Below are 25,721 nucleotides of genomic sequence, written 5' to 3'. Positions count from 1 at the left end.
AGCTACGCAGCTAGGGCCTTTAGAGTCTTGTCTAGCCTGCTTCTTCCCCGCGGATGGGCCAACTTCCAAATATGGGGATGATGGCCGGGGTGGTGGTTGTGACACACGAGATTTTTGTCGTTTGCTTGACGGTATAACGCTATGATGATGGAGCGTGATTCATGAGGGACTGCTTAATGTGTTTCTTGGGGGATCATCTTACGGTGAAATCTATTCGGATGTGAGATGTTGGATCTATTCCCGAGAGTTGGTGTCTCACACTGCAAAAGACGTGGGGTTCATCGTCCCCTGTATCCCCCGCTGTACGAAGCAACAAACACCATTATCCATACCTATCTGCTATCCAACCAACATTGCATATCTCAGCCAAGACATCGCTCGGTCCGCATAATGTCCAAGCGTGCGTTGCCCGGCTTCCCCCAGCGGCAAACATGGATGTACGAGTATATCCCCTCCCCGGAAGCCTGGTCCAACACCCTGGTATAAGCATAAAATAGGCTACTATTAAGTAGGGCCCAGAATCTGGACCCTCACAGTTGGGAGCTTAAAAAAAGGGCGGGGACCCCACTTGGGAAAGTCTGGGGGAAGAAAGGGCCCGGCTCTTTTTTATTTTTCTTGGCGAGAGGCCGGGATGAGGGATGGCTTGCGAGGAGGGATTCGATGTTCTCTGGCTGTGTGCTGTTGTTTCTATGTACTGGAGTGGGTGAGGGGAATTGAGGACGTTAGTTTGCTCGCCACATAGATAGACATGGATGGGATAGGATAGGCTGTATAATTGTCTTGGTATTGGGGGAACTAGTAATAGTATGGATTGAGCTTTGATGTGGATGGTTTGTCCGCGTGGGAATTCATTCCTTGGTCGCGAGATGCGGAAGAGACCGCCAAGTTGCTGGGGGGAAAGATCTTGGCGACGCATCTGCTTTTGTGTATATATAGACCGATATGCGTGTACATGATTCTCCCTGCCGATCCCTTTTTCGCGTGTCTCTCCATGTCTCTCAGGCGCGGGAACACAAGCACCTTTCAACCATCTACCTCTTTATTTTTCTCATTAGTTTTCTCATCTAGCAAGATCGCGCTGCTTTCACTTCATACTCGTAATTGAGAATACACAGACGCAATGGCTGAGTCCGAGAAGCGCGACCTCGAGAAGCGCGACCTCGAGAAGCGCGACCTCGAGGACGTCGGCGTCGATCCGATCCGCGACTCGGAGAGCAATGCCAAGCCCATGACGCTTCAAGACAGCGAAGAGGACTTTGGCTTCACACCTGAAGAGCAGCGCAAGATTCTGTGGAAGGTCGACAGACGCTTGGTCGTCACTGTTGGAGCCATGTATTGGTAAGATCTGACCCCAATCGACCATAAGACTTCATTTTAACGCGTTCAAGTGTCTCGCTCATGGATCGCACAAATTTATCCGCCGCGAATATTGCAGGTATTTTCAGCCTTTCGACGTAAAAAACCACAAGCTGATTCCCTTAGGTATGGGTGTTGAGCTGAAGCTTATCAACAACCGCTATGTAAGTCCTCTCTCAACACCACACGTCTTAAAACAAAACACTCACAAACGCTCTAGAATATTGCCAATCTCGTCTTTTTCACCACATACATCGTTTTCCAGCCTCCTTCTACCATCCTCATCCGCAAAATCGGGCCTCGTCTACACCTCGCCTTCATCACACTGCTCTGGGGCGCCGTCATGATCGGCATGGGCTTCGTCAAAAACTTCCCGCAATTAGCAGCCATGAGAACAGTCTTAGGCGTCCTCGAGGCTGGGTTTTTCCCTTCTTGTGTCTACCTTCTTTCTACTTGGTACACCAGGTACGAGGTTGGAAAGCGATATTCCATGTTTTATCTCCTCGGCTGCGTTGCCTCAGCCTTTGCCGGCATTCTCGCCTACGGTGTAAGTCATTTTTGTTATGAATATGTGCAAAAAGCTCACAATGTCCACAGCTTATGCAACTCAACGGCCGAGAAGGCCTCACTGGCTGGCGCTGGATCTTCATCATCGAAGGCACCCTCACCTGCGCCCTGGGTATCGCCGGCTACTGGCTCCTCGTCGACTTCCCCGACTCAAAGCGTCTGACTTGGAATTTCCTTGGCCAGCGTGAGCTCGACTGGATCGTCCACCGCATCCAGCGCGATCGCGGCGACTCAAAGGTCCCAAAGTTCAATCTGCGAAAGTTCCTTGGTGCTGGAACTGATTGGAAAATTTGGGCATATGCTCTGATTTTTGGGCTTTCGACCACGATAACCTATTCGTTGGCCTTTACTCTGCCTTTGATCTTGAGACAAAGCCTCCATTTCTCCATCGGAGCGTCCCAGTGTCTCGTTGCTCCCCCGTATGTGTTGGCAGGTATTGTCATGTTCTCAGGTGCCTGGGTGGGTGACAAGCTGCGAGTCCGTGGCCCCATTGTCATCTTCAACATGGTGCTCTGCCTCATTGGGCTGCCCATTATGGGTTGGGCTCCGAGTCCTGGCGTTCGTTATTTCGGCGTCTTTCTCGTCACGGCCGGTGCTAATGCCAATATTCCGGCTGCCATGTCATTACAGGCGAATAACGTTCGTGGACAGTGGAAGCGTGCCTTCTGCAGTGCGACCCTTGTTGGCTTCGGCGGCCTGGGAGGCATTGCCGGCAGCTTAGTTTTCAGAGAGCAAGATGCTGCCACAGGATATAAGCCAGGTCTATATGCCTCCATTGCTTGTGCTTTATTGAACATCATCCTTGTTCTCCTTCTCGATCTTGGGTTTTGGAGGGCGAACATCAAGGCAGACAAGGAAGGTCTTCTGCTGGAAGCTCACGATGTAAGTGACACACCCACCCCACTTTTGACATGTGACAATAACTGATCTGTAACGATGAATAGGAGGATGCTACGCCTGGTTTTAGATACACGTATTGATGAATCTGGAGGAATATGGGTGGATCAAAGTTTACGTGTATATGACCAACGATGGCAACAAATGAGTTGTGATGCTACGTATAATAATTCTTTCTTTTGAAACGATAGTAATGATGATATAAATTATATCTTATATACTATTAAATTCTCTCGGGTGAATTAAAACGACGTAAGTCAGTCGAACTAGTCGTGGGCGATGAGCTATACCCCAAACTACGTGACATGACGACTATTCGCCACTGGATAAATCACCCCACAACCGGTTGAAGTAAAGGACAAATCCGTTCAAGGTGCTCGGATATTCGAACAAGTGGGATCGAAGAAAATGTGCGTATTCTAACTGTGGGCAAATGTGGCTGCACGATGGGTAGATTGCATGGGTCATAAATTTAACCCGGTACCGTATCACACTGTCTCTCCCCCTCATACCGACATATTAAACAGGAAATCCTCTCTCCCCGGTTGCCTCTCATTCGCTTTCCCCTTATCCCTCTTTGTCTTCTCTCTCACTGGCGCATGAACCACCAAACTCGACGAGATTGATGACAAGCCGTCTCTATGATCCAGCGCTTGATTGCTTGGTCCCGCAAGCGTTCTGGGAGTGAGGCTCTCATGCTCTGAAAGACCTCTATGACGCACACTGCTGCCCTGCTGCGCGTTGAACAAGACTCTTCGTGCCGGCGTCTTCAAAGGTTTCGAGCGCCGTCTCCCGTCATCACGAGAGCTTCCACCGACTTGATTGGGCGGAGGTTGTCTTTTAGTACGTATAGTCGGCGTATCGTCACTTCGGCGCAGGAATTTTTGAGGAATGCCAAACATTGAAGCCTTACGCCTAGGAGCTTCATCCTCGAATGGCCCGGTGACGGATCTTTCGAAAGTGTAATATCTTTCATCCGGAGAAGCCTCGCGGGTAGAATTACGTTCAAAGATGATGCTAAAGACTGTATATGTTAAGCATGCTAGGATGCCGATGGATATGAGGAGACATAGAAAGAAGATAATTGGCCAAAAGTGGTCAGGGAGCATTTTGGTTATTTTGAGTATATTTAGGAGGGTATTGGGCCTGTTCGTGAGGTATCTGAGAGAGTCAGGGTATATAGAGATGTCATTTACATCACAATCACTGCCGCATGTACGAGGAAGAGCTGATACCTATAGCCTGCTCATCTACATCATCACAAATACGTTGTTTGTTGTCACACACCTTTTCTCCCAAGGCGTGAATCACCAACATCGTCAGCCCCAATCATAATGATTGAAGGGGTAGTGATCGTAACATTAGTTTTGCGACTCCTCTACTACCAACATTGGCTTGATCAAATGTTTTATTAGTTGACAACTGAATATCTGCTCCTTCAAAATAGAAAGCTTCTAAGAGAACCTGATGACTGGGATTTGACGAGCTCTTTTGCCTTGTAACTGAATAACTTCCTAAGAATATAATCCTCCCAACGCTCCAATGAAATGTTGTTCCCCTAGTCAAACGCCATAGACATCCCCATTTTGCAATTCCATACTGATAAGCCCGTCCTTTAGCTCACCATCACCACCCATGAGGTCTGTTCATTGCAGCCAGTTTGTCTTCGCTCCATCATCGTTTGCTGCATTTTCCATGTTTGCACGACGTTTCTTCCAGCAACGCTCATCGTTCTCTTCAAGGGAGCGGCGAATGAAACTCACATCAGTCGCTATTGCTGCCTGACACTCGAGCAGTTCCTTACTGAGCTCTTTGTATGCCCACGCCTTCCATTTCTCCTCCATTCCCATAATGTATTGCCGAATCATGGTCGTCCCTTCATGAAACTTGTGGCGTGCCGCGACAGATGTGACATTTTCGTTGTGTAATTCTTCCAGCTCGTTGATGGCGGCGTAGATTGGCTCCGCGGCTGGCCGACCCTGTAGCACTTGAGTCTCTCCCCATTCGTAAGTCTCGAGGTCTTCAGTTGCCTCTCTCACCCATACCTCTACTTCCTGCTTCCCTGCTTGTCTGCTCCACACCTCTAACCATTCCTTGATCTCTGGAGGCAACACAATAACGATCTCCTTGGTTAGAGATGCCGCACACTCGTCGTTTGTAGTCGTTGACCACAACTCCTTCATGATCTTGACCATATGGGGAACAACCAGATCTACTGCTTGTACCCTGGTAATCTTCTTAGTCGTTGTGGTTGCCACAGGCAGTAATGGCATCTGGGATTTGAGCACTATGCCAACCTGACTCTTGGTATCCTCCATCCCAAAAGACTTCTGCGGGATTGGTTGGGGCAATCCCATCTCGCCGAAGCCGCCAGGGCTTTCAACCTTCACTGCTTTGGGCTTCCAGTTTGGTATGGCGTGCTTGGTCCGTGTGATCTTGTTCCTTTGCTCGTTAAAATGCTTGACTGACGCGTGTGCAAACTCGAAGACTTTGTATCTCATCATGAGGCAGGCACTCTCATCCAAGCCGCCCGTGTCAACCTTGCGAAGTTTCCTGACAACAATCGAGGCCACGACAGTTGTGGCTGGCAGAATGTGGTATTTGCCATGAAGCTCGGAAAAGTATGCCACGTCTCTTAATTTTATCATGACCTCTTTATATCCACTCCATCGGCTCCAAAGGTGTGCTTCTAGAGCATGCGAGCCTAGGCACCTGTAGACGCATGCCTCGAAACATTCCGGATAATCTTGAGATCTGAGACGCAAAAGTTGAAAGGCGCCCTCCACTAGTTGGCGGCAATATTTGCGTCGCTCAGCCTCGCTCAGGTTCCGGGCGTCTATAGCGTCAGCACCTTTGTAGTCTTTCCGGAATGCCTTGAGCTCCAGCTGTACTCTCTCCAGCTCTGTCTCGTCCCATGCAATTTGAGGGTCGGAAATCTCGACTATCGGATCATTATCACGATATCTGGCCATGACATTTGGTAGACTGTTCGCCTTGTGGAGTGTAGTGCGATGATTGTTGAGTAAAGGTTGGGGGTTGGTTTTGGTCAAGGGCCGCAACGTTGAGTCGAGGTGAGTGATGAGAGAAGAAAACGAAAAAGGCGGCAGAAAAGGGTCCTCGCTTTTATAATGAGTGAAAAACAGCTGGCAAAAGAAAACTTCTCATACACCGCGCAGCTGGCAAACAATTCACACGCTCATCAGTAGGTACTTTAATTGGCGTACAGGTGTCAAATTCATGGCGGCAGCTTCATTACAAATTTCACGCTTTTTGACAGGAACCGCCAATCTCTAAACATGTAATGGCGTTTCAGCGTCCCAAATTTGCTATCTAGTATCCGATATCTCAAATCTAAAGATGCCTTGTAGTGAGAGTGGCACGTGCAAATTTGAGGAGCTGTAAATTAAAGAGAATTTCTTTCGCATCCTATTCCGACCCGAGATTCATGGAGCGAGTTGCGCCGATACTTGCATTAGGAGAAAAGGGATCCCAATGTCAGTGCTCATGGTCACAACGAGTGATTCGATGGAAGAAGGCTTGTCGAGCGAAACGCAAGAAGATGGAAGGGGAGCTGTTTAAACCTATACTAAACAATGAATCTCTATTCTCGATAAAGAATTGCAGAAAATTCGACTCGTTAACTAGATCTTCAAGAATTTGTGTGCTGAGTAGGTTCATCCAGGTGATAGTCATTGATGTTATCGTCTCATCACAATCGGTGTCTTGCGCCATGAGTTGACCTATCTTCCCTGTAATTTCATGGATAAGCGCCGACGGATGGTGCCGAGCTGAAACGACCGTTATAGTATAGATGAAGATGCATGCAAGAACGAGATAAGATGCTGATGCTAATGCCGATGCTCAAATCTAGACCTAAAACTCCATCTCCAACTGAAAGCTGACACAGTGCCCCCCGCACCGTGACGTGACATACCCACGTGGACCTTGGCAACACAAGCCCCATTCGTCAAAGCAAGTCTTGGCCTTCAAAAAGTTCTTTCAAGGGAGGCAGATAAGAAAATATTGTTCGAACCCACAAGTCTCGGTGAACAAAAGAACGTGGCGGGCGAGTGTTGAGCGCATATAAGAAAGCGAGCGTCTGTCGTCCTGCGCCTTTATCGATACTGTCTGATAAGCTTTAACATCGAGTCTTTTTGGGTACTGATTGATCGCGATTCTCCGGCAAGGCTTCACTCGGCCGTTGCTATACAAAGAATCCAGCTGGTGGGGGCATCTCAAGAGGCAGGAAAACCACCATGAAGGCCTCAGTCGTGCTGTCGGCTCTTGCGGGCTGTGCAGTGGCAGACGATGTGCTCTATAGCAGGCGGCTGCTCAAGCGAGGCATTGACGATGAAGGGCACTACAACATGTGTAAGGCTTCGCTTCACCACTCACTCATCTAGATCCATTACGCTGACTCACTATTAAATAGCCTTCTTCCACGTCAACGACGTTCATGCTCATCTTGATCAGTACGTCAAGGCCGGCACAGACTGCACCGACCCTTCCAAAGGATGCTTCGGCGGCTACGCTCGCATCAAGACAAAAGTCACCGAGCTGCGCGCCCAGCACCCAGACCATCTGTGGCTGAACGCCGGCGACGAGTTCCAGGGCACGCTGTTCTACTCATTCTACGGCGGAGAGAAGATTGCCGAGACGATGAACGACCTCAAGTTCGACGCCATGGCGCTGGGGAACCATGAGTGGGACGGCGGGGATGAGAAGTTGGGCTTGTTTCTGAAGAATCTGACGTTTCCCGTTGTTTCTTGCAATGTGAAGAGCGAGTATGCCGATCTCAAGTCGACGATTAAGAATTATCACATCTTTGAAGAGCACGGGCTGGCTGTGATCGGGGCAACGACGCCGACGACGCCAACGATTTCGCATGTTGGCGAGTTGACTACCTTTCTTGACCCAGTGGAAGAGGTTCAAAAGGCCATCTGGGAAATTCGCAACACAACCGACATCAAGCGCATCGTAGCCTTGACGCACATTGGCTATGACATTGACCAGCAGCTTGCGGCTCAGACTGAAGGCCTGTCTCTTATCATCGGCGGTCACAGCCATACACTGCTGGGAGACATGGAAGGTGCGCAGGGCAAGTATCCGACGATTGTAGACGATCTGGCAGGCAACGAGGTCTTTATCGTGACTTCATGGAGATGGGGAGAAAATCTAGGGTCAATCTCAGTCACCTTTGACGATGACGGAAAAGCTCTTGCATATCAAGGCGCTCCGATCCATATGGACAACACAACCAAGTTGGAGCCAGATCTTCAGGCTAAGGTCACCGCGTGGAGAGGCCCATTCGAGGACTTTGCCAACGAAATTATCGGCACAACAGAGAACACTCTCGACCAGACTGCCTGCCAGAGCGGCGATTGTCTACTCGGCCAGGTCATGGCCGATGCCGCGTTCGAGTACCTTTACAATCTTACCACAGACGCTCCGGAAGACCAGAGGCCGAGCTTCGCACTCATCAACGCAGGCGGTGTTCGGGCAACCATCGATGCCGGCAACATCACACGAGGCCAGGTCATCACGTCGTTCCCCTTCGGCAACGCCGTCACCAAGCTGACCTACTCGGGCGAAGATCTCCTCCAGATCCTTGAGGGCTGCGTATCCCGAGTCAACCAATTCAACAACCAAAAGCTCTCATCCTGGTTCCAAATCTCTCACAACCTCAACGTCAAGTATAATCCGTCGAATCCTCCTGGGTTCATGCTCATGGATGCAAGGATATCGGGACAAAGAATCGACCCGGAGAAGGAATACGTCATTGCCACGGTGGATTTTGTTGCGGGTGGTGGAGACAATATCTTGCCCAAGAGAAGTGATTTCGTGGTGTTGGATACGTTGGATGAGGTGCTGGTGGATTACATTAAAGCGAAGACGCCGTTGACGAATGCGCTGGAGAAGAGGGTGGGAAAGGTTGGGAAATGCACAGACAAGGTACAGAAGGTTTTTTCAGCTTAAACGTGTAGTAGATTACTTGGGTTATAATAGATTTTGTTACAGACACCATGGATAAGAGACCCATGTAACAAGGCGGATCGAGCGTTGAGTCTTTGTGAAGATGCACCGAAGTTGTGGCGAACCTCTCACATCGTTTTCAATCTCACATCCATATCCACACCTTTCGAAAAATAATTTCGTAAACATGTCCTTATCCTTTCATCTCATCCCACTCTCACGAAATCTGCTTCACAACAGACTCTATATCAACAAGATCCCAAACATCCCCAAACTTATTCCCCTCCACCACATGATACAACGTAAACTGCGACGTTGTAATCTGTCGTCCAGTAGCTTCGATTCCCTGAAAACTCCCCTTATGCGTCCCCGTAACTTTAAAATGGCACGCAAGATAGTCCCCTTCAATCGTAAGATGCCTCAACTCCCAGTGCCAGTCAGGAAACGCAGTCACCAGCGGCTCGAACTGCGCCGTGACTTTCTTTGGGTCCCAGGGCTCGTCATTAACGTTTAAAGGCGAAGTATAGAAATTTTCCATCCCCGAAAAGTTGTGTGAGTTGCAGTGTTGGAGGTATGAATCGTAAAGCGCTCGGTACTCTTCGACCTTGGTGTTGGCTGTCATGGTGGCGATGAGTTGACAAGCCAATCAATTTGCGCGTTTGAGTTTGTGGATGTGTGATATATTGTCGAAAAGACTTGTAAAAGAGTTGTCAACTAACTGCAGAGAGAACGGAAACTAGACTGCAGATAGAACAGTTGAATATATATATACATGTAGATAATTGAAGAGCAATATGCACCTGCAACGGTAATATCTGCGCTGACTGATCACAATGCTTATGTTGATTTCGTAATTGTGACAGGATGCCTTCTTGGCGGGCCGCACTGCCTCAAGTAGGAATAAATTGAAGGATGCGTAATGCCGCCCAGGCTCTAGCAGCGCTTTCTAATGGCTCTGTAAGCCTTACGAACAATTGAAGTCGGAATAGGCTTTGGCTCCTTGTTACATTGAGCTGCTTACTGGATGCCCTAGTGACATGCAGCGCAAGCCAAGCCAATCGCACGGTTTGTCACGAAAGAGCTCGAGACTCGAGAATGGTCATGTATGGTTTGCTTGCAGAAACAAACTCCTTGTATTCTCTCTATTGCTCATAAATGGCACCTCAAAGTTCCAATAATTCCCAGCATGACGTACTCAGGAATGTTCCAACTCGGCAGCCCTTTATCTTGTAAATGGCATCGCCTACTAGTCTGTATCTCCAAAAGATTATTCCGACCTCCGCGACATAAGAGAACTCGACAGTTACGGCACCTGTAGATGAATCGATGCAGTTACTTTTCATATTTAGCACACTCTAATCTCCCATCAATAAATCTCGCAATCTTCCATGTGTGCACCGTGGTCGGTCAAAGAGCGCCCGCTTGATTTCCGCTTCAAACTCTACCACCGCACGGCCTTCCACGGTCTTCGCACGACCTGCCACACGATTCGCGCGATCCAGCAATCTGTTTTCATTCCACCTCCAGCTCCGCCGTGAATGAGTGACGGGGAGGGAATGCCGAACAGTTGGGTAGATAGCAGCAAGTCCTGTTCTCCGTGCTGTATCACGCCGAGGGGGGTTGCCTTGCCACAGCATCCAGGGGAGGGAAAAGCCCATCAAGAACAGCTAATTGAAACCGTTCTTCATTACATCCGTGACAGTAAATATGACCTCCAGGGTACTTCAAAGTCTCAGTGAAGGAGGTTTCTTCCTTGCAGACGTAACAGCGTCCTTTCTTGGATTGTTCAGCTTGGTTAGGCTCTTCATCTTGGCGGGCTTTTTCGGTTTCTGTGAGGGCAAAATCAGCGGCTGCAACTGAATTGATCAACACCATGTGCTCATCCTCTTGACTGGCTTTATCGCATTGGTTGGGTTCGTCTGCTTTACCTGTCTGGGTGTCGAACTGAGAGTCTTCAGTGTGACTGGCGCTGGTAGCCGCAGTTAACGGATCGGCCAGTGCTTCTTCTTTGGGTGCAGGTCCAGCAGTGGCCTGAGGCTGGTGATCATTATCCTACGATGATGCAAACCCGCTGTTCAAGTCACGATCCGTATAAAATGTCTCTAGTGACAACAGTTCCTGCTCGTAGAGCCAGGCTGCGATTTCGGCATCGGGAGGAGGATCGCCCTCGCGGTGCTTTCCCTTCATTAGTGAATCGGCATCCTGAAGCTCCAAGGATACCATCATCCGTAGCGTTTCTTGATCGATGTTATTGTCCATCTTGGTTGATTTTTCAAGGACAATGCAGAGTAAGAGAAGGGAAGAGCAGAGAGAAGAGCAGAGAGAAAAGTAGAGAGAAGAGTGGAGAGAAGATTCGAGGGGAGAGTCGAGGGGAGAAAGGTGCAGGTGAAGGTGTTTCGCTCGTTTGTTCAGAACTGTTTCGCCCGTTTGTTCAGTGGTCCGTGCACAAGTATCCGACCATGAATATATTCTTCCCCATGTTTCCCATCTTATTACACCTGATAAGGGTGTGAGATTCCGGTATGCGATGAGTATGGTAAAAATGACAGATTCTGCTGGGCAGATGTGAAAAAATGCGACCTTTAAGATTCTAGGCAGTGGTTTGGTCGTGTCAAAACTTGTCAGCGCGATATTGCTATCCCAACAATTGACTTTGAATTCGATGGGCAATCCATTCTTGAGTAATGAGGCTCGCTCAGAAAGTGAGGTTTCATACATTAAAACGTTTTACGAGGAAGTAAAAGAGTTGAAGTATATGTCAGGCGGCCACGGTAAGTTGCTGCCAGGTCCCCAAGCCCAGATGGACAAGCTACAACAGGAGCTTCAGGTAGGTTATGAACGAGTTTTGTGACATTTAGACTAATGACTCTTTGCATCTACCTGAGAACACGCAACACCGAAAGTAGATGAACCATATTCACCGATTCGCCCACTGATTTTGATCCCGGCAACGCATGCACAACCGCGTCTCGCAGCGAGTAGTACAAGCCCAGAGTCGTGGCAAATGGCTTCGGCACAATTCACAGATCCACCGGCGCCTGTCCACTCCTGTTCGCTTCTGCCAATAGTGAGGGCACTCATCAATCACCCTATCACGCTCAGAATCGCGGTCGACATCAAGTGGGAAAAGACGCGGCACAGCGAGATTGCGGTCAGCGACCACCACAGCGAGATTGTTTGGCGTTTGTTCAGGAGTTACTGCGACATTATCAGCGACCACCACAGCGAGATTGTCTGGCGTAACAGGAGCCAGACGGGCATCGATGGGGATATCCCTCAACTCATCCTCTTGGTTCAGGTTCCAGCGACCCCGGCAGCCACCACGACTATAGTGTAGAGCGGCATCGAAATCGTAATCCCCTTTTCCACAGAGACGACACCATTGATACCCACATGCATGCATCGAGCAGCTGGAAACAAAGAAAAAAAAATTAGCGATAGAATGATCAAATATATTTCACAGACACTTACGTGATGTGATTGCAACCGCCAGTCCGGGCAACACAGGGACTCGTTGCCAAATGATTGGTTATGCGACAGCGAGGGCACTCGAAGATTTCAAACACCCAAACGAGAAATTATACACCAGTTCTTCAAGTATCTGCTACTATATCTATATTTCTCTAGTAACTACTACTAGGTTTATATGCTTATAGTAACTGCTACTATAGTTACATAGTAAATTTCCAGCGCTAGCTGAATAGGCGCCCTCTTACAAAAGCACAACTTGATGATCTGATTAGGTGTTTACATGTATATTGCTGCTGGATATATGCACTTATTCATTTTGCGGTCTCGCTTTGTCTGACCTCCGCTTGATGCCCTAGTACTATTATATAAGGGGTAAAAGTGTAATCAGGGAAGGGAAAGCGAAAGGCAAAGTTGAACAAACAGAAATACTAAGGGCGCTAGGCTCAAAATGCATGGAAGATGAATCTTGCATATAAACGCGTCATGTGCAATGCTTTTGCCTGGCCATTCATACCTGCGTTAGTGGCCAGAGATTTAGTTCGTATTCGTGCATCTCGACATCTTGATCTGGTATCCAGACAAGGAGATTGTCCACTAGGAGCAGCATCCGAGATGCCAGCACCAACAGTCATGGTTGGCATCTTCTTGAGGGACATAGGCTTGACTCGTGCCGTTGTTGGACTACTAAAGGACCAACTTTTTCTGCCCAAGTATCACTTGAAATGCAAACCATGAGTTAATCGATAGGGTAAAAAATGGAAGATGTTGAACTTTAATAAGTCACGGGACATTGGTCGAGTGAATCACTATAAGACGATATATCACTATAGCAACAATAACATCACATCTTCACAGATTCATCTTCGCCTTCTACACTTCACGGTCGTATCAGATTCCTTCCAAGCTCAATATCCAGCAAACCATCTTCTCATTAACAATGGCGAATCGTGAAGCAGGCCAAGCTGCTTACCAGCAGCAACTTCCCCCAACTTATCCAGGCCCAGTCACAAGCACAACAGAATGTACGTCAATCTCTATCAGCATCTTCCTTCATTATCAGTTCATCCATGCTGATCAGCCATCTAGCACCGTCTCAGAGCCTCCTTGCAAAGCAGCGGAATCTCGCTCCGACACTCACTTCAACACAGGATCAGAACAAGATGCCCTTAGAAGATCCCGACAAGGAAGTCTTGGTGGTAAATAGGACGATTTCTTACATATAGACATCTTGCTAACGATGTGGCTAGGAGCGGACTCACGATACGGGTGCCCAGACGCCAGCGTCACTCGCCGCACAGATTGAACACGAGATGCAACAAAAGTCTTCCACCTAGCAAAGCCAATGCCTATCAGAGTCTATACCTAAGCAGGTCTAACAGACACGGATGTAAAGTAGATAGTCTCAACACCTAAGCTATTCATTCATTCTTCCAAAAGAATACATTGCACTGTGACTGAGCATGGCGTCCCTCTCCTTGCTGTGTCATCAATACATGGAATGTGGGAATCCGTGCACTCTCCATTTTCGCTACCATCATCTTAACTATTATTACCGTTCGCAAGCCTTACCTAGAACCTGCGATCGCACTTGAAATAGACCGTGTCAATCATGCGTTTCGCCGCCAGAGCATTGCTATCATAAGACGGCAGCGGCCCCGTCGCCGGATTCCCATTCTTGTCCACAGCCTTAAAGTCAAACATGGCGAAAAAGGTGGCTGTAGAAACGAATAATTCCAGTTTTGCAATCTATTAACTCGTTAGCCTTTTCATTCATTCATCATCACTTCTCATGCCTACTCTCATGCCCACTGTTCCAATGTTAGCTTGTCATCCACAGCGGATTGAGTATCAGAGTCTGCTTACAGCATGGGTGCAATCCAGTTCCCCAGCCAATGTATCCATGTTGGCGTTTCTTATCCTCTCCTCTTTCGGGGAAATATCGCCCAGGGTCCCATTTGAGAGGATCTTTGTAGATAGCCTCGTCCATGTGGATATCGGAAACATGATATACCTTTCAGCAAATATCAGCATCGCTTACTCTCACTCTTCAGCCATAAACTCACCGCAAAAGCTTGATTCGGAACGACGACGCCAGTATCGCCTAGCACGATATCCTTTCCAGAAGTATTCTGACGAATCGAAGCCCCCATGAGGTTCAGCCGAATGCTATCCCGCACTCCAAAGTCGATACACGGGAACTCTGACTCCCATGCTTCAAGAGAAAGCCCTGCCAGGACATTCACCGGTGTCTGATCGTCTGAAGTCCGGTATTTCTCAACAGCTGCGTCGACTTCAGCTCTGATCTTGGCGTACCAGACGGGGTCATAGGCGAGATAGCAGAGGATCCATGCGGACTGGACTCCCGTATTGATCAAGCCGGCGAACAAGGCTCCAATAATAAACTATTCGATAGCCAGTTAGTTCGGATTATCTCAACGATCAAGTCAGATACTTACCGCCGAAGACAGCAAATCGCTCTCTCCCTTGTCCATCAGGTACTGCATCACGTCCTCCGCTTTACGACCGCTCTTTCTCCTCTCCCGTATTATATCCCCAAACAGCATATGCAACTTTGCCCCCGCCCATAACTTGTTGAGCTTCGTAGGCGTAGGCAGCCACGGAAACATGACCTGTATGGCGGCAGTCTTATCCAGCTTCTCGTACAACCGCATCGTCTTCTCTTGAAGCGCAGGGTCTTCAGCAACGTCATGGCAGCCAACGGTGCGATGAGTGAATTTGTAGAGTAAATCATAAAGAACTACAAATGGATCCATGGGAACAGACGTGTCGATTGCAGAAAAGGCATCGCGGGCGTCTTTGTTTAGATAAGGAAGACAAGTGGCCAAGTGTTCCTTGCCGGTAAGCTTCTTGAAGAGTACTATAAAGTAAGCACTCATATTGCAGCCAAGCATATGGTCAATGTCAGGGCCAGCAGAAAAGAGTTTCCTGAATCTGCGGCCTTGTCAGTATCTTTCGTCCAGAAGTAGGTGTCTATGCAAGGGAGGAGTTCATACCCTGCGCTCAGATCAAGACCCCTCGTGTTAAAATAAGCTGAGCGAGCCTTTTCTCCCGAGAGAGCAACGATGGGATACGAGCCATAGTAAAAGTTAAAGTAGCCATTGGGGCTACGTTTCGTGCCTTCTCGTAGGAAATCGCCTCTCTTGGTGAAGAAGTTGAGGGAGCCGATGAACGGCACGCCCCATTCCGTAAAGGACGCACCTGAAGGGAGGCCAGGCCGCCTCAACAAACGAACAAGAAGCGAGATAACAAGAGTAGCTGCCAGCAGCAAAGCACTAGCAGGCCAATCCCGCGGCGAAGCAAGTGTAGCGACGAGGCTCACCATCGTGGAAAACCTTCAGCAGCGTTTGCGAAAACTTCCAAATAAGCAGAATCAAGATGTCTCTCTTTTCCAACATCATCCTCCCTCCCTTTTTTTGAATGGGAGCAAGACGGGCATTTATACCAACACGATTATACTTTTTCGGAGACCTTGTCCAACCCGACGCTGCGTATTGGCTGCGCCATGTGAGACATCCCCATATAGAAACCGTGATGACGGGTGCGACAGCCGACTAACATTTTTAACCTTCAACCTGTCAGACTATAGCTCTCCTTCTAACTCGGAAAGCAACTAGATCGGAGGGACGATCGATTGACACGAGGGGTAGAGCGGCTTGTTGAATTGAAGAGCATTGTCTTAATTCGTTGCGCGGCATCGCGTGGCTTGGGGATACGTCGTACTGCTGAGGACGATGCCGTGTCCCGCTTACAAGATTGCCTTCGGATGCGGAGAAGGGGCATGTCATGCAGGTGAGTTTGCTGCAGCCACTTTGGACGGGATGATGATGGCGAATCAAGGGGGCAATGAGACACTGCCTTGATGTAGACGTCTCATTCATGGCTATGGGGTGGCAAGGAGTAAGAGGGAACGAGAACTGCGGAACCGACCCATGGCTATTAGTGACGAGATTTTTATTTGATACATTGTATAAAATGTGTAAAACAATAAGCGTTCATTAACTGATCCTCTAAAAGACTAATAATGTAGCATTTCAAGACTCAACTGATAGGACAAATCTCTAACAACACCATTACACCCCCACATCCCGCACATCACTGTAGTATCTCGCATCACACAGCATCACGAGCTGGAGCAATAAATTCCGCTGCTGCTCTCTCCGCAATAGCATACAGTGTAGCAGTAAGGTGTCCGCTGATCTGCAATGGTATCACAGAAGCATCCACCACCCGCACATTTTTCGTGCCATACACGCGGAGCTGCGAATCAACAACTCCGCCAAGTTTTCTTGGAAGCATCGCTGCAGTCCCAATGGGGTGTGCGTTCGATATCATGGTACTGTCTGTAAAGTTCTTCCATTGATTCCATGAAGCGTCTGGTGAAGGAATTCCCTGCGGCACAGCCTCAAAACTAGTAGATATGGGCGAGGTATCCCAGAACGTTGCTGCAAGGCGTCCTATGGCGATTTGAACAATCATGTCAAAGTCTATAGCCATGAATCTCGGGTTAATCTTGGGTGTGTTGATGTCGTCGGTCGAGTTGAGATGTACACTCCCACGACTGAAAGGCAAAGTACCCCAGTACGCTGAGAATACGCCAGTGCCACTTGCAGTAGATAGTATCTCAGCAATGGTCACATCCTTTTCAAAGATTAAATCGTATTGAACTTGAAGTAGTTGCTCGACTGCCGAGGCGTTTAAAGCTCTCTTTGTCTCCTTGGAAATCTGCCGTGCCCAGTGCGGTAGGAGAAGCTTTGTTACATCAGATACCCTTTTGAAGCCGTCCCCGAAAAGAGAAGTGGCATTAACAAAAGTGGCATATGGTGCATATCCGGGGAACGTGCTGTTGGTCGAGTAGGACAGGGCCATGTTAGGTTGATCGATCATGTTTTCTCCCACGCCTGGTAGGTCAACGACCGTCTCAATGCCCAATTCCTCCAAAATACTTGGGTTACCGATACCGGAGAGCTCAAGAATAAGCGGCGTACGGAGGGCACCTGCGGACAAGATTACTTCTTTCGCAGCCTTCACGGTCTTGTTCTGTCCATTCGGCATCACGTACTCAACGCCAGACGCTTCAGGAGCTGAGCCCGTGTAATTTTTCCACAGAATCCTAGAAACTGTGGCGTTGATTAACGTCAGGTTTGGTCTATCTTGTACAGGCCAGTAAAACGCCGTGGCAGAGTCGCATCGCGTGTTTTCGATTGGATTCAGAGTCTGCGGCCAAACGTCGAATCCAGCAGTGTGTCCGCTATTCACATCTTTGTCAAGAGATTGCCCGAGATTTGCCCAAGCTGTCTTTGCGTCTCCGTAGAAAGAGCCGTTGAGCAGGACTGGACTGAAGCCGACGTCAATACCTCCTGAGGATCCATGGTATTCCTCTTCAAAAAGTGCGCCAACAGCCTCCTGCCATGACGAGGGAGGGAAGAACCGCTCAGCCTTCTTGTAGTACTGTAGCATGGTATCCCAATTCCATCCTGACCCGGGATTGAGATCCTCCCAGGAATCAAATTGCGCCTGGTCTCCTCGGATATATGTCATCCCTAGCTGACTCAGTATTGATTCCATCTCCATCAAAGGCTTCGTGCATTCATACCATTTATCAAGCTGGTTCCACCTATCCCCTTACCTGCATCGTACGGGAGAACTCTTCCACCAATGTATTCCTGAGGAACACTCGAATAATTCCAGTCGACAGATGTCCCACTTAATCCCAGCCATGCCAGCGGATTGACAACGTTTGTGTTGTTTCGTTCATCGGCACCAGGATCAATGACCGCAACGTTAAGATTGGCGTCTTCTGTTAGACGATTGGCCAAGAGAAGTCCACTTGTCCCTGCGCCGACAATGATGTAGTCGTAAGAATCGATTCGCGTGGCCAATGACTGAAGAGGCAAAAGTGTCGTGGCCAGCGCAAGAGCGCCGAAGCGTGTTTTGAGAGACGGCATGTTGCTTTGAGATGAGACCATGACACTATCCACGATCAATGCCTCGAAGGTTCGGCCCCTTGCTAGTATATATATCGAAAGTGAAATCCATCGTACTGCAGTACTTTTGTTTTCCTTTCGTTTAACTTTTTGGAGAACTCTGTTTCCATGGAACTGGAGATGGAGGCTTGTCAAATCGTCACGACCAGGAGTTTGTAATGTTTTCGGTCCGATGAGACACATTAGTCGATAAATCGGCAGTACAACGGAAGGATCTGCGAGCAAATCGCGCGTGATCAAAAGCAGCGCATTCCGTGGAGTTCTCGGGGTTTGCGAATATTTGCGAGATCCATCCCCAGGTAAAACATCCTCTTCATCTCATTGTTCTAAGGATAAGGCTAGTGGACACAACCCCGGATATGAGGCCATCGATCCGGGCCTTTAGGACATGTCGAGTACCCAAGCTTGCACGATTTTGCAGGGAGTCGTGATCCTTGCTCATGTTCTCCGCACATTGGGGCTGAGGCCAGCAATTCGGCCTTTCAAGGTTCCTAAAAGGCTAAATAGAATTGCCTACCCAGTAGCATCAGTGTTTGCGCCAAAAGTACCAGGAACGAGGGGTAAATATGCCAATCGATGAGGAAATGCATAATTTCTTACGCGTATTGAGATTCTTCGCTTCCTCGGTGTGTCGGGAAGACTCCAAGTCTCGGTTCCGTGGCGCACCGAGAAGCGTCATGAAGGCGAATGGAGATACCCGTCGGGACTTGTCTTTGAGGTCATCTTTATACATTGTAATTAATAGGTATGTACTTAAAAGTTTACAAAAGAAATGGCAAGGACGACACATTTTGTACATTTACTGCTTTGTATCAGGCAACTTTGAACCCCAGAGATGTACAGAGACAAAATTTGCCTTCGCTATCGTTGCTTCGCCATAATCGTGTTATGTGTACGGGATCCCGTGCATCGATTAGGGCCGATTTTGAGCTGGTAAGATCCTTGGCCACGATACAAACAACTTGCCGTCCGGAACCCTTGACGTCTTGGATATGTCGCCCTTAGATAGATTGGGTTGAGTCGCTGACTTCGCTGAGGCTTTGAACTCGTTTCTAGACATGAACAACGGTGTTTGCCTCTGCGGTATCAGGCCAATCTTCCAAGAAGCTAGTCTAACTTTGCCCATCGCCATTCCGCCTACGCAGGGAAATTATGTCCAGAAGCTCAACGAATTGCTGAAGGTAAGCCGCGGACTCTTTATCCCATGAAGGGGTATCCCAAACTAACTACAGCAGAAACGCTCTGCAGCAGAGGAGCTTTAAAAAATGACATATGATGCGAGCTGATTTATGCAATATAACGCCCAGACGGCGGCCAGAGCATTTTGGTGGTTCAGCTCATTGTTTCGGCCGTCCAAGAGGAATCTCGAGATAAGGCCGCCTTCAGGACTCGACAGCATATGGAGCTCGCCCCGATGCAGATATACTCATCCCCACTTCTGTTCAGTCCTACTCAAAGTTTAATGGTTACCCGTTTTCATACAAAATGGTCTCGGGTAAAACATATACGCAATTCAGCAAAGGTTCGGTAGACGGTGTGGGAAAATTAAACGTTCATGATCCGCCTCCTGGATGTGCCGTTACGAGATTCGGGTTGAATGTTCCGAGTCGCAGACTTAACCATCAATCTGGCCAGCATGAAACGCCACGCCACAACGATGAGGAGAAAGGTAATGATGATTACTATGGCGAAATCCAGAGCTGCTTGATAATGATGAGAATGGCGGAGTGTCTTTAGGTGATGATAGCTCGTCGTTTTCGTCAGAAGATGACCAATTTGCATATTTGCCCAATATCTCGATGATATATCTTCTGGAATCCTAACAAAGATAGATACACACGGCGACTACTTGAGCAGACTGGTTCATATTAATAATAGATCCAGTTGATGTAGATAGATCTAGTAGATATAGATAGATCTAGTAGATGTAGTTAAATTTTGTCGTCAGGAGGTACTAGTAAAAGAATGGTAGGATCCACACTCATGATTCGTGATGGCTCTGTTTCTCAATTTCCATTGGCCTCTGACAACGCCAAGCCGATCTCAATTACTAGACCATCAGGATACCACAGTGATACGGGCGAGGAGGCGCGCGGTCATACTCCTGCCCTAGTATTATTAATATAAACCACTGTTCTACTTAAATAATTGTTATAATATATTTATTTTTATAGTAACTTGAGAAGAGAATGCCATAGAGCTTTGGGATAAATATGCAGAGCTATACTCTGCATGATCACTTTAAATCATGAGGTCGCATCGTCATAGTCTCTGGATGGAAAGTTGTTTGCAGTCACTGCTTGATACCTAGACATGGTCAAGATGCTTGCCAGAACAGGATTGCAGTATGCTTTTGCCAGGGAGACCACGCAGAGCGTCACCACAAGAAAAAGCCATACATTCAACCAAGCTACCTTGCCAACGTACCCGAAGTTGATAATGTGCTTCGAACCATCTTGTCGAGCGGCAAGGTGGGGATAGGGCAGTCGGTCCAAAATGTCAAGCATCAACGAATCGAAGCCAAAATAAAGGAGAAGAAGAGGAATTAAATTAAAGGAAAAAAAGAAAAGAAAAGAAACTCATCAGCCAACTACCACGTCAGAGAGGCTCGCAAAGTCGCACAATCTTTCTGCAACTAAGGCGAGACGGTCAACGATAGCAAGACTTGGGTTGCTGAAGAGGCAGCTAAATTGGCGTCAGCAAGTCAAATCAGAGTCTCATGGTCCAAATTGATCATTACAGAGCCATTTTCGGCAGGGAGATTAATCTCCGATTTGAAAGATGTTTTCTGGGCCGTGTGAGACATTCGGATGCAATTGTGAACGGTATGAAGGGGCAGTTACCTGTAGCGATTCGCAGCTTAGTCATGGTGGCAATCGTTGACCTCATCGATTTGACATTGACATCGCTCATCTTACACCGCCAACAGCTTCATTAATGCTTTAGACAATCCGATGCTTTCAATCTATAGAAATAAATTTATACATCACTACCTAATATTATTCAGCATTTCCTCTTAACAATTCCCTCAACCATGAAACAAGAAGTTATAGAATCGCCGCCTCCACGGCGCAGCCTCCGCAACATCAAGCGGGAAGCCAACATCAACCTCAACATCAAAGACACAGTTCCATCAATCAAGTCAGAGCCCAAATCCAACAAATCCGATCTATCCATGTCCAAAATACCCTTCTCTACGACCAAACCACTCCCTCCACCAAAATCTCTAGACAAGGCCGCCATCCTTCAAGCCCGCAAGCTCAAATCATTCACGGCTCATTCTCAAGAATCTCCTTTCCCAGATTTTCCCCATCCGACACCTCAGGAATGTTCATTAGCTCACCGTATCCTCGCATCTCTCCACGGCGAGCGGAAGCGCCGAGAAGAAGCCATCGTCGCTCCAAGTACGCGCGCCGGTTGTGGAGATTCTCCGTCCGTTCTCGATGCCCTTGTTAGGACGATTTTGAGTCAGAACACGAGTGATAGAAACAGTACCCGAGCGAAGCTCGCCATGGACGAAACATACGGTGGAAGTGACAACTGGGCGGCGATTGTTGAAGGAGGAACAGAGAAGCTGCAGCGATCAATCCGGTCAGGCGGTCTCAGCGTGGTGAAAAGCAAGGTCATCATGAACATCCTCCATCAGACAAAAGCTCGATATGGGAGCTACTCCTTAGATCACCTCCTTCACGCTTCCAATGATTCCGCTATGCGTGAGCTCCTCTCTTTTCAAGGCGTGGGACCCAAGACTGCGAGCTGTGTTCTCTTGTTCTGTTTGCAGCGGGATAGCTTTCCGGTGGACACTCACGTATATCGGATAACAGGACTCTTAGGATGGCGGCCAACCACGGCAAACAGGGAGGAGGCACAGGCACATTTGGAAGCAAGGGTGCCGGATGAAGACAAATACGGATTGCATATCCTGTTGGTCAACCACGGCAAAAAGTGTGCCGAGTGTCGCGCGGGAGGACGAAATGATGGTAAATGTGCTCTAAGAAAGGCATTTCGTAAGGGAAAGGTAGACAAATTAAAGGAGGAAGAATGCTGAGATTATATGTAAATGCCATTAAATGCGTTTCTTCAATATCTGGCTCTTCTATATATAAAGACCGTGCTATACCAGCAACCTATTTTGCTCCCACCTCGAAATCGCCGGCTTATGTGCATATGCGGGTATTGTATCATACAAGAAAACTCCAACTGTCCAGCAGATGGAGACGCTCATCCAACGTGTGTTTTTTACGCCTCCCAATCCATCTCTACCATCCACTCCCACCCATCGCCATTCTCAGCATCACCGCCTGTGCCTCCATTTTCTGCAAGCCCATCACCCTCCATCCTGAGCTGTTCAATCCTCCCAGCCGCGATGCCATACGACACCTCCAGGCCTCCGAGCACTTGTCTGACGATCCACGTCAAATCGTACATCTTGAGTGGCGGCGTCTCCCTTCCTTCGGCCGCATCCTTCCACCGATTCCGCAACTCTTTGGCCTTCCACAGCGCATGGTTGACATCCCCTCTTCCCAACGCCTCAAACAGCGGGTTATCCTCCTCTTCCAACGTCTTGAGCACGTTATGATGATATGTATGCGCAGCCTGACTTCTCGGCCCGCCACTACCCCGAGGAACAGTGATGCCGAAGACCAAAAGCACAAACACCAGCGCCTGCTCGATGCGGACGTAGAATTCGTGAAAATCGACCTTGAAATTGACCTCTGCGTCTTGCGTCGAGAAGCCGTAGTCTTGCGGAGACAGAGCGCGCTGGTACGAGGACTCGAGATCGATGTACTTCCACCGCAGGCGCTGGCATGCCTGCTCGAATCTGTGAAAGGCCTGTATCGGCGACAGCGAGGCGGACGAGGCTGAGGGCAGGACGGCCGCCGTCGGTTCGGAGTTTGGCTCTGTCGGCAGGGCTGAAACGGGGGGCATGGATTTCGAGCGGTTGTCGAAAGATCGCTCGTAGGGGCGTCGTCTGGCTGACGCCCACATGGACGCCCCGAGGCCGCTTGGATTCATGGTTGTGTTGGAAAAGTTGTGAATCGCATGCGGCACTCGATGCGGGGCAGACAAGATCGCAGCCAGCTGCCTTTGTCATGCGCAGTTTGCGCGCAACAGGCTGGAGGTGGGTGGACGTCGTATCTGATGCTGAAAGAAATAAGACGGCAAGAAGTGAATACTTCTATCGTATTGCATTCGCCATTGCAGGTGCTGGGTCGCAAGCGGGGAGAGCTGCCTGGAGGTTGGTTGAAGTGTGAGGTTTTGGTTACATGGATCCTTTGGTGGCTGGCCTGAAGTGGCTTGTTGTGCCTCTCCCTACCTCAAACTATTGGGAAACAAGCAGCCACGATGACAAGCGGGCATGTAAGATGTCAAATCCATCTTATATTCACTTGAATGCTTTTGAATTTATGGAAATAATAATAGAAGACTAGTATTTATGAATGATTGATGTTTAGGAGCTGTGGTAATAATACAGTAATTTAATGGTGGAGTCGGTCGGTGATCGCAGCCTTGCGTTTGGAGCTTCAAACGGCTGTTGAGCATCAGCAAGCTCGACCAAATTCGTTGTATTACTGTCTTTAGCGACTGATATGAGATGTCTTATCTATCTCTATTTTCTGACATTGCTATGTATACTTCTTCTAGGGTTGCCAGGACATAGCCAATCTGTTTAAGTATGGGGGTTTCCCATTTCGCACCTTCAGATTGTTACGGCACATTCTAGTCGAATAAAAGAGAGCCTCTATCATTTCTCGAACAACAAACGTTTTATGAATACACTATCATTTACCGGTAGCTCAAGCGAGTATTCTATGTCCTCTGCGAACAAAATGCACAATGATTTACTAGCATTTGGCGCCCTAATTGATGATTCTCCTTATGCTTGTAGGGTAAACAGCCGAGCTGGAAGCCTCACGAATGTGCATGTACAAGCCACCGCATGTAGGGTCCAACCATCAGCGCCTCTCTCGATTGTAATACTCTGCAGTACAATCGAGTACAAGACTGCTCCAACGATCGCATGTTGGCTCCAATGATTGCATGTTGGACAAAAGTCCTCCTAGGTCACAGAATTTGCCTTCGGACATGCATATGATCGGCATAGTGGACACCCGATCTGGCGGCCGGAATCCTTCGTGACTGTCCGTCACGGCGCCGGCGACGCAGATGACCAAGAAATGACTGCAAGCCAAGGCACGAGGCAGAATCATATTGTACTGGTTGAAACGTACAGAGTTGATCATGTATTGTTTGGGCCAGAAGGAATCCAGGAAGGAACAAGAATAAATAAAGCGGTGAACCCATCATGTTGACGGTCATTTCTGCTGTTTTCATCTCTTCACATCAACACTTGCATCACCACCACCAAAACAATTCGATGCAGGCTCATATTACACGTATTTTTGTCAAACGCCAATCAGCACCCGATTGATACAACCAAAGCAACCACATCACAGCATCACTCCAGTTGAAAAGCACAGACTGTTTCAGTCTCCGGCATCTGCTATCCGTGGCAACTCACTTCCGTGCGCAGATCAGTATTACTCGTATTAAATATGTCTGAAGGCGAGCTCGTCTACCACCATGCGTGTGGGCACTACCACCGCCGAGACCTGTCGAACCGCGATCGACACCGCCCAAGACGAGAGAACTGGAGCGCCATGAAGTTTTGGGACGAAGTGCTCTACAGCATTGGCGACTTCTACTACAAAGTGCGGAGAGGATAAGTTTCATTTCTATCGATTCAATACTTTGCGGCGTTGCATAAGCGAGTGGTTCCATTTTGGAGAGCAGATTACATTACGATACGGATGACCTGAGCACTATTCAAACTCGCATCTTCACCTACCTAGGTAGGCGAGAATAGAAAAAGAAACAAAAAAGAACAAGCAGCGTGAATGAGCCCCGGAGCAACTTCCAGGGCCGGATAGTCGGCTCACAAACGGGCCGTATCCGAAGCGCTGCTCATCAGTGTGCCGTGGCTCCGAGAAAGGGAGGAAAAGAGCAACGTTCACGAATCGCGAGTCCGAAAAAGCAGTTGAACGGAGGTAGCGCAGCTCCTCAGCCGCTACGGCACCGAGGTCCCGAAAATGGGAAAAATAGAACTGGATCGAGGTGAGGAGCAGCGAAAAGACTGGCGAAGAGAGGAGGGAATAATGCGAGTGTCAGACGAGGGTGGGCCGGGGGGCATGTTTGGTTCCTGGGCTAGCCGCTTTTTCGATGCGAAACAGCAACAGGTTGGAGACAGAGAGAGGCTCGGCTGGAGGAAGGGTGGAATCTTTTTCTGTACGGTATGGTATGGAGGTTACAGTTACAGCATGGAAGCAAGCACAGATATTTTTTTTGCAACAATGAAGCAACATGTGCCAACAAGGCTGGCCAAGACAAGGCGAGCACGGCCTGATTCTGTCGCATGTGAAAAGAGGCTCAGATGAGACTTGGAGGCCCTTG

At 48.5% G+C, this 25,721-nt stretch overlaps 12 protein-coding genes across 12 annotated transcripts; 4 read left to right on the top strand and 8 right to left on the bottom strand.

Moving 5' to 3' along the window:
* Positions 1–979: 979 nt before the first annotated feature.
* On the top strand, positions 980–3,062 carry V8C40DRAFT_250152 (major facilitator superfamily domain-containing protein). Its single transcript, XM_083216902.1, is given in 7 exon segments — positions 980–1,131; positions 1,147–1,338; positions 1,389–1,435; positions 1,483–1,520; positions 1,577–1,903; positions 1,954–2,805; positions 2,868–3,062. 7 exon segments carry the CDS (start codon positions 1,121–1,123, stop codon positions 2,901–2,903), a joined length of 1,503 nt encoding a protein of 500 aa, XP_083071149.1. The 5' UTR covers positions 980–1,120; the 3' UTR covers positions 2,904–3,062.
* Positions 3,063–3,223: 161 nt separating this feature from the next.
* V8C40DRAFT_280665 (uncharacterized protein) lies at positions 3,224–3,929 on the bottom strand (the record flags this gene model as incomplete). The annotated part of the gene is made up of 1 exon (XM_083221433.1): positions 3,224–3,929. One exon carries the CDS (start codon positions 3,927–3,929, stop codon positions 3,327–3,329), a length of 603 nt encoding a protein of 200 aa, XP_083071148.1. The 3' UTR covers positions 3,224–3,326.
* Positions 3,930–4,466: 537 nt separating this feature from the next.
* Positions 4,467–5,792, bottom strand: V8C40DRAFT_275915 (uncharacterized protein; the record flags this gene model as incomplete). The annotated part of the gene is made up of 1 exon (XM_083220775.1): positions 4,467–5,792. One exon carries the CDS (start codon positions 5,790–5,792, stop codon positions 4,467–4,469), a length of 1,326 nt encoding a protein of 441 aa, XP_083071147.1.
* A 1,012-nt stretch (positions 5,793–6,804) lies between these two features.
* On the top strand, positions 6,805–8,953 carry V8C40DRAFT_250149 (Metallo-dependent phosphatase-like protein). The gene is made up of 2 exons (XM_083216901.1): positions 6,805–7,191; positions 7,253–8,953. Exons 1-2 carry the CDS (start codon positions 7,077–7,079, stop codon positions 8,794–8,796), a joined length of 1,659 nt encoding a protein of 552 aa, XP_083071146.1. The 5' UTR covers positions 6,805–7,076; the 3' UTR covers positions 8,797–8,953.
* Positions 8,783–9,699, bottom strand: V8C40DRAFT_250148 (ester cyclase). Its single transcript, XM_083216900.1, has one exon. It carries the CDS (start codon positions 9,413–9,415, stop codon positions 9,011–9,013), a length of 405 nt encoding a protein of 134 aa, XP_083071145.1. The 5' UTR covers positions 9,416–9,699; the 3' UTR covers positions 8,783–9,010.
* A 430-nt stretch (positions 9,700–10,129) lies between these two features.
* On the bottom strand, positions 10,130–11,052 carry V8C40DRAFT_280659 (uncharacterized protein; the record flags this gene model as incomplete). The annotated part of the gene is made up of 2 exons (XM_083221432.1): positions 10,130–10,762; positions 10,850–11,052. The coding sequence occupies 2 exons, from the start codon at positions 11,050–11,052 to the stop codon at positions 10,399–10,401; spliced, it is 567 nt and encodes a 188-aa protein (XP_083071144.1). The 3' UTR covers positions 10,130–10,398.
* A 592-nt stretch (positions 11,053–11,644) lies between these two features.
* Positions 11,645–12,327, bottom strand: V8C40DRAFT_250146 (uncharacterized protein). Its single transcript, XM_083216899.1, has 2 exons — positions 12,265–12,327; positions 11,645–12,203 (listed from the first exon to the last, which is right to left on the bottom strand). The coding sequence occupies exon 2, from the start codon at positions 12,194–12,196 to the stop codon at positions 11,711–11,713; it is 486 nt and encodes a 161-aa protein (XP_083071143.1). The 5' UTR covers positions 12,197–12,203; positions 12,265–12,327; the 3' UTR covers positions 11,645–11,710.
* Positions 12,328–13,125: 798 nt separating this feature from the next.
* V8C40DRAFT_280657 (uncharacterized protein) lies at positions 13,126–13,598 on the top strand (the record flags this gene model as incomplete). Its single annotated transcript, XM_083221431.1, has 3 exons — positions 13,126–13,286; positions 13,351–13,460; positions 13,512–13,598. The coding sequence occupies exons 1-3, from the start codon at positions 13,202–13,204 to the stop codon at positions 13,596–13,598; spliced, it is 282 nt and encodes a 93-aa protein (XP_083071142.1). The 5' UTR covers positions 13,126–13,201.
* A 235-nt stretch (positions 13,599–13,833) lies between these two features.
* On the bottom strand, positions 13,834–15,660 carry V8C40DRAFT_280653 (cytochrome P450; the record flags this gene model as incomplete). The annotated part of the gene is made up of 6 exons (XM_083221430.1): positions 15,279–15,660; positions 14,721–15,216; positions 14,328–14,666; positions 14,128–14,275; positions 14,062–14,072; positions 13,834–14,010 (listed from the first exon to the last, which is right to left on the bottom strand). Exons 1-6 carry the CDS (start codon positions 15,605–15,607, stop codon positions 13,834–13,836), a joined length of 1,500 nt encoding a protein of 499 aa, XP_083071141.1. The 5' UTR covers positions 15,608–15,660.
* Positions 15,661–16,165: 505 nt separating this feature from the next.
* On the bottom strand, positions 16,166–18,943 carry V8C40DRAFT_250142 (GMC family oxidoreductase). Its single transcript, XM_083216898.1, has 2 exons — positions 17,879–18,943; positions 16,166–17,825 (listed from the first exon to the last, which is right to left on the bottom strand). The coding sequence occupies exons 1-2, from the start codon at positions 18,450–18,452 to the stop codon at positions 16,396–16,398; spliced, it is 2,004 nt and encodes a 667-aa protein (XP_083071140.1). The 5' UTR covers positions 18,453–18,943; the 3' UTR covers positions 16,166–16,395.
* Positions 18,944–21,186: 2,243 nt separating this feature from the next.
* V8C40DRAFT_250136 (DNA glycosylase) lies at positions 21,187–22,407 on the top strand. The gene has a single exon (XM_083216897.1). The coding sequence runs from the start codon at positions 21,304–21,306 to the stop codon at positions 22,315–22,317; it is 1,014 nt and encodes a 337-aa protein (XP_083071139.1). The 5' UTR covers positions 21,187–21,303; the 3' UTR covers positions 22,318–22,407.
* Positions 22,332–23,519, bottom strand: V8C40DRAFT_250135 (uncharacterized protein). The gene has a single exon (XM_083216896.1). The coding sequence runs from the start codon at positions 23,283–23,285 to the stop codon at positions 22,509–22,511; it is 777 nt and encodes a 258-aa protein (XP_083071138.1). The 5' UTR covers positions 23,286–23,519; the 3' UTR covers positions 22,332–22,508.
* Between the last annotated feature and the right edge of the window lie 2,202 nt (positions 23,520–25,721).

This window comes from Trichoderma camerunense, assembly GCF_050948025.1.
Source record: "Trichoderma camerunense strain CBS 138272 chromosome Unknown V8C40scaffold_13, whole genome shotgun sequence".
Lineage (NCBI taxonomy): Eukaryota > Fungi > Ascomycota > Sordariomycetes > Hypocreales > Hypocreaceae > Trichoderma > Trichoderma camerunense.
This window is presented reverse-complemented; position numbering and strand designations above follow the sequence as displayed.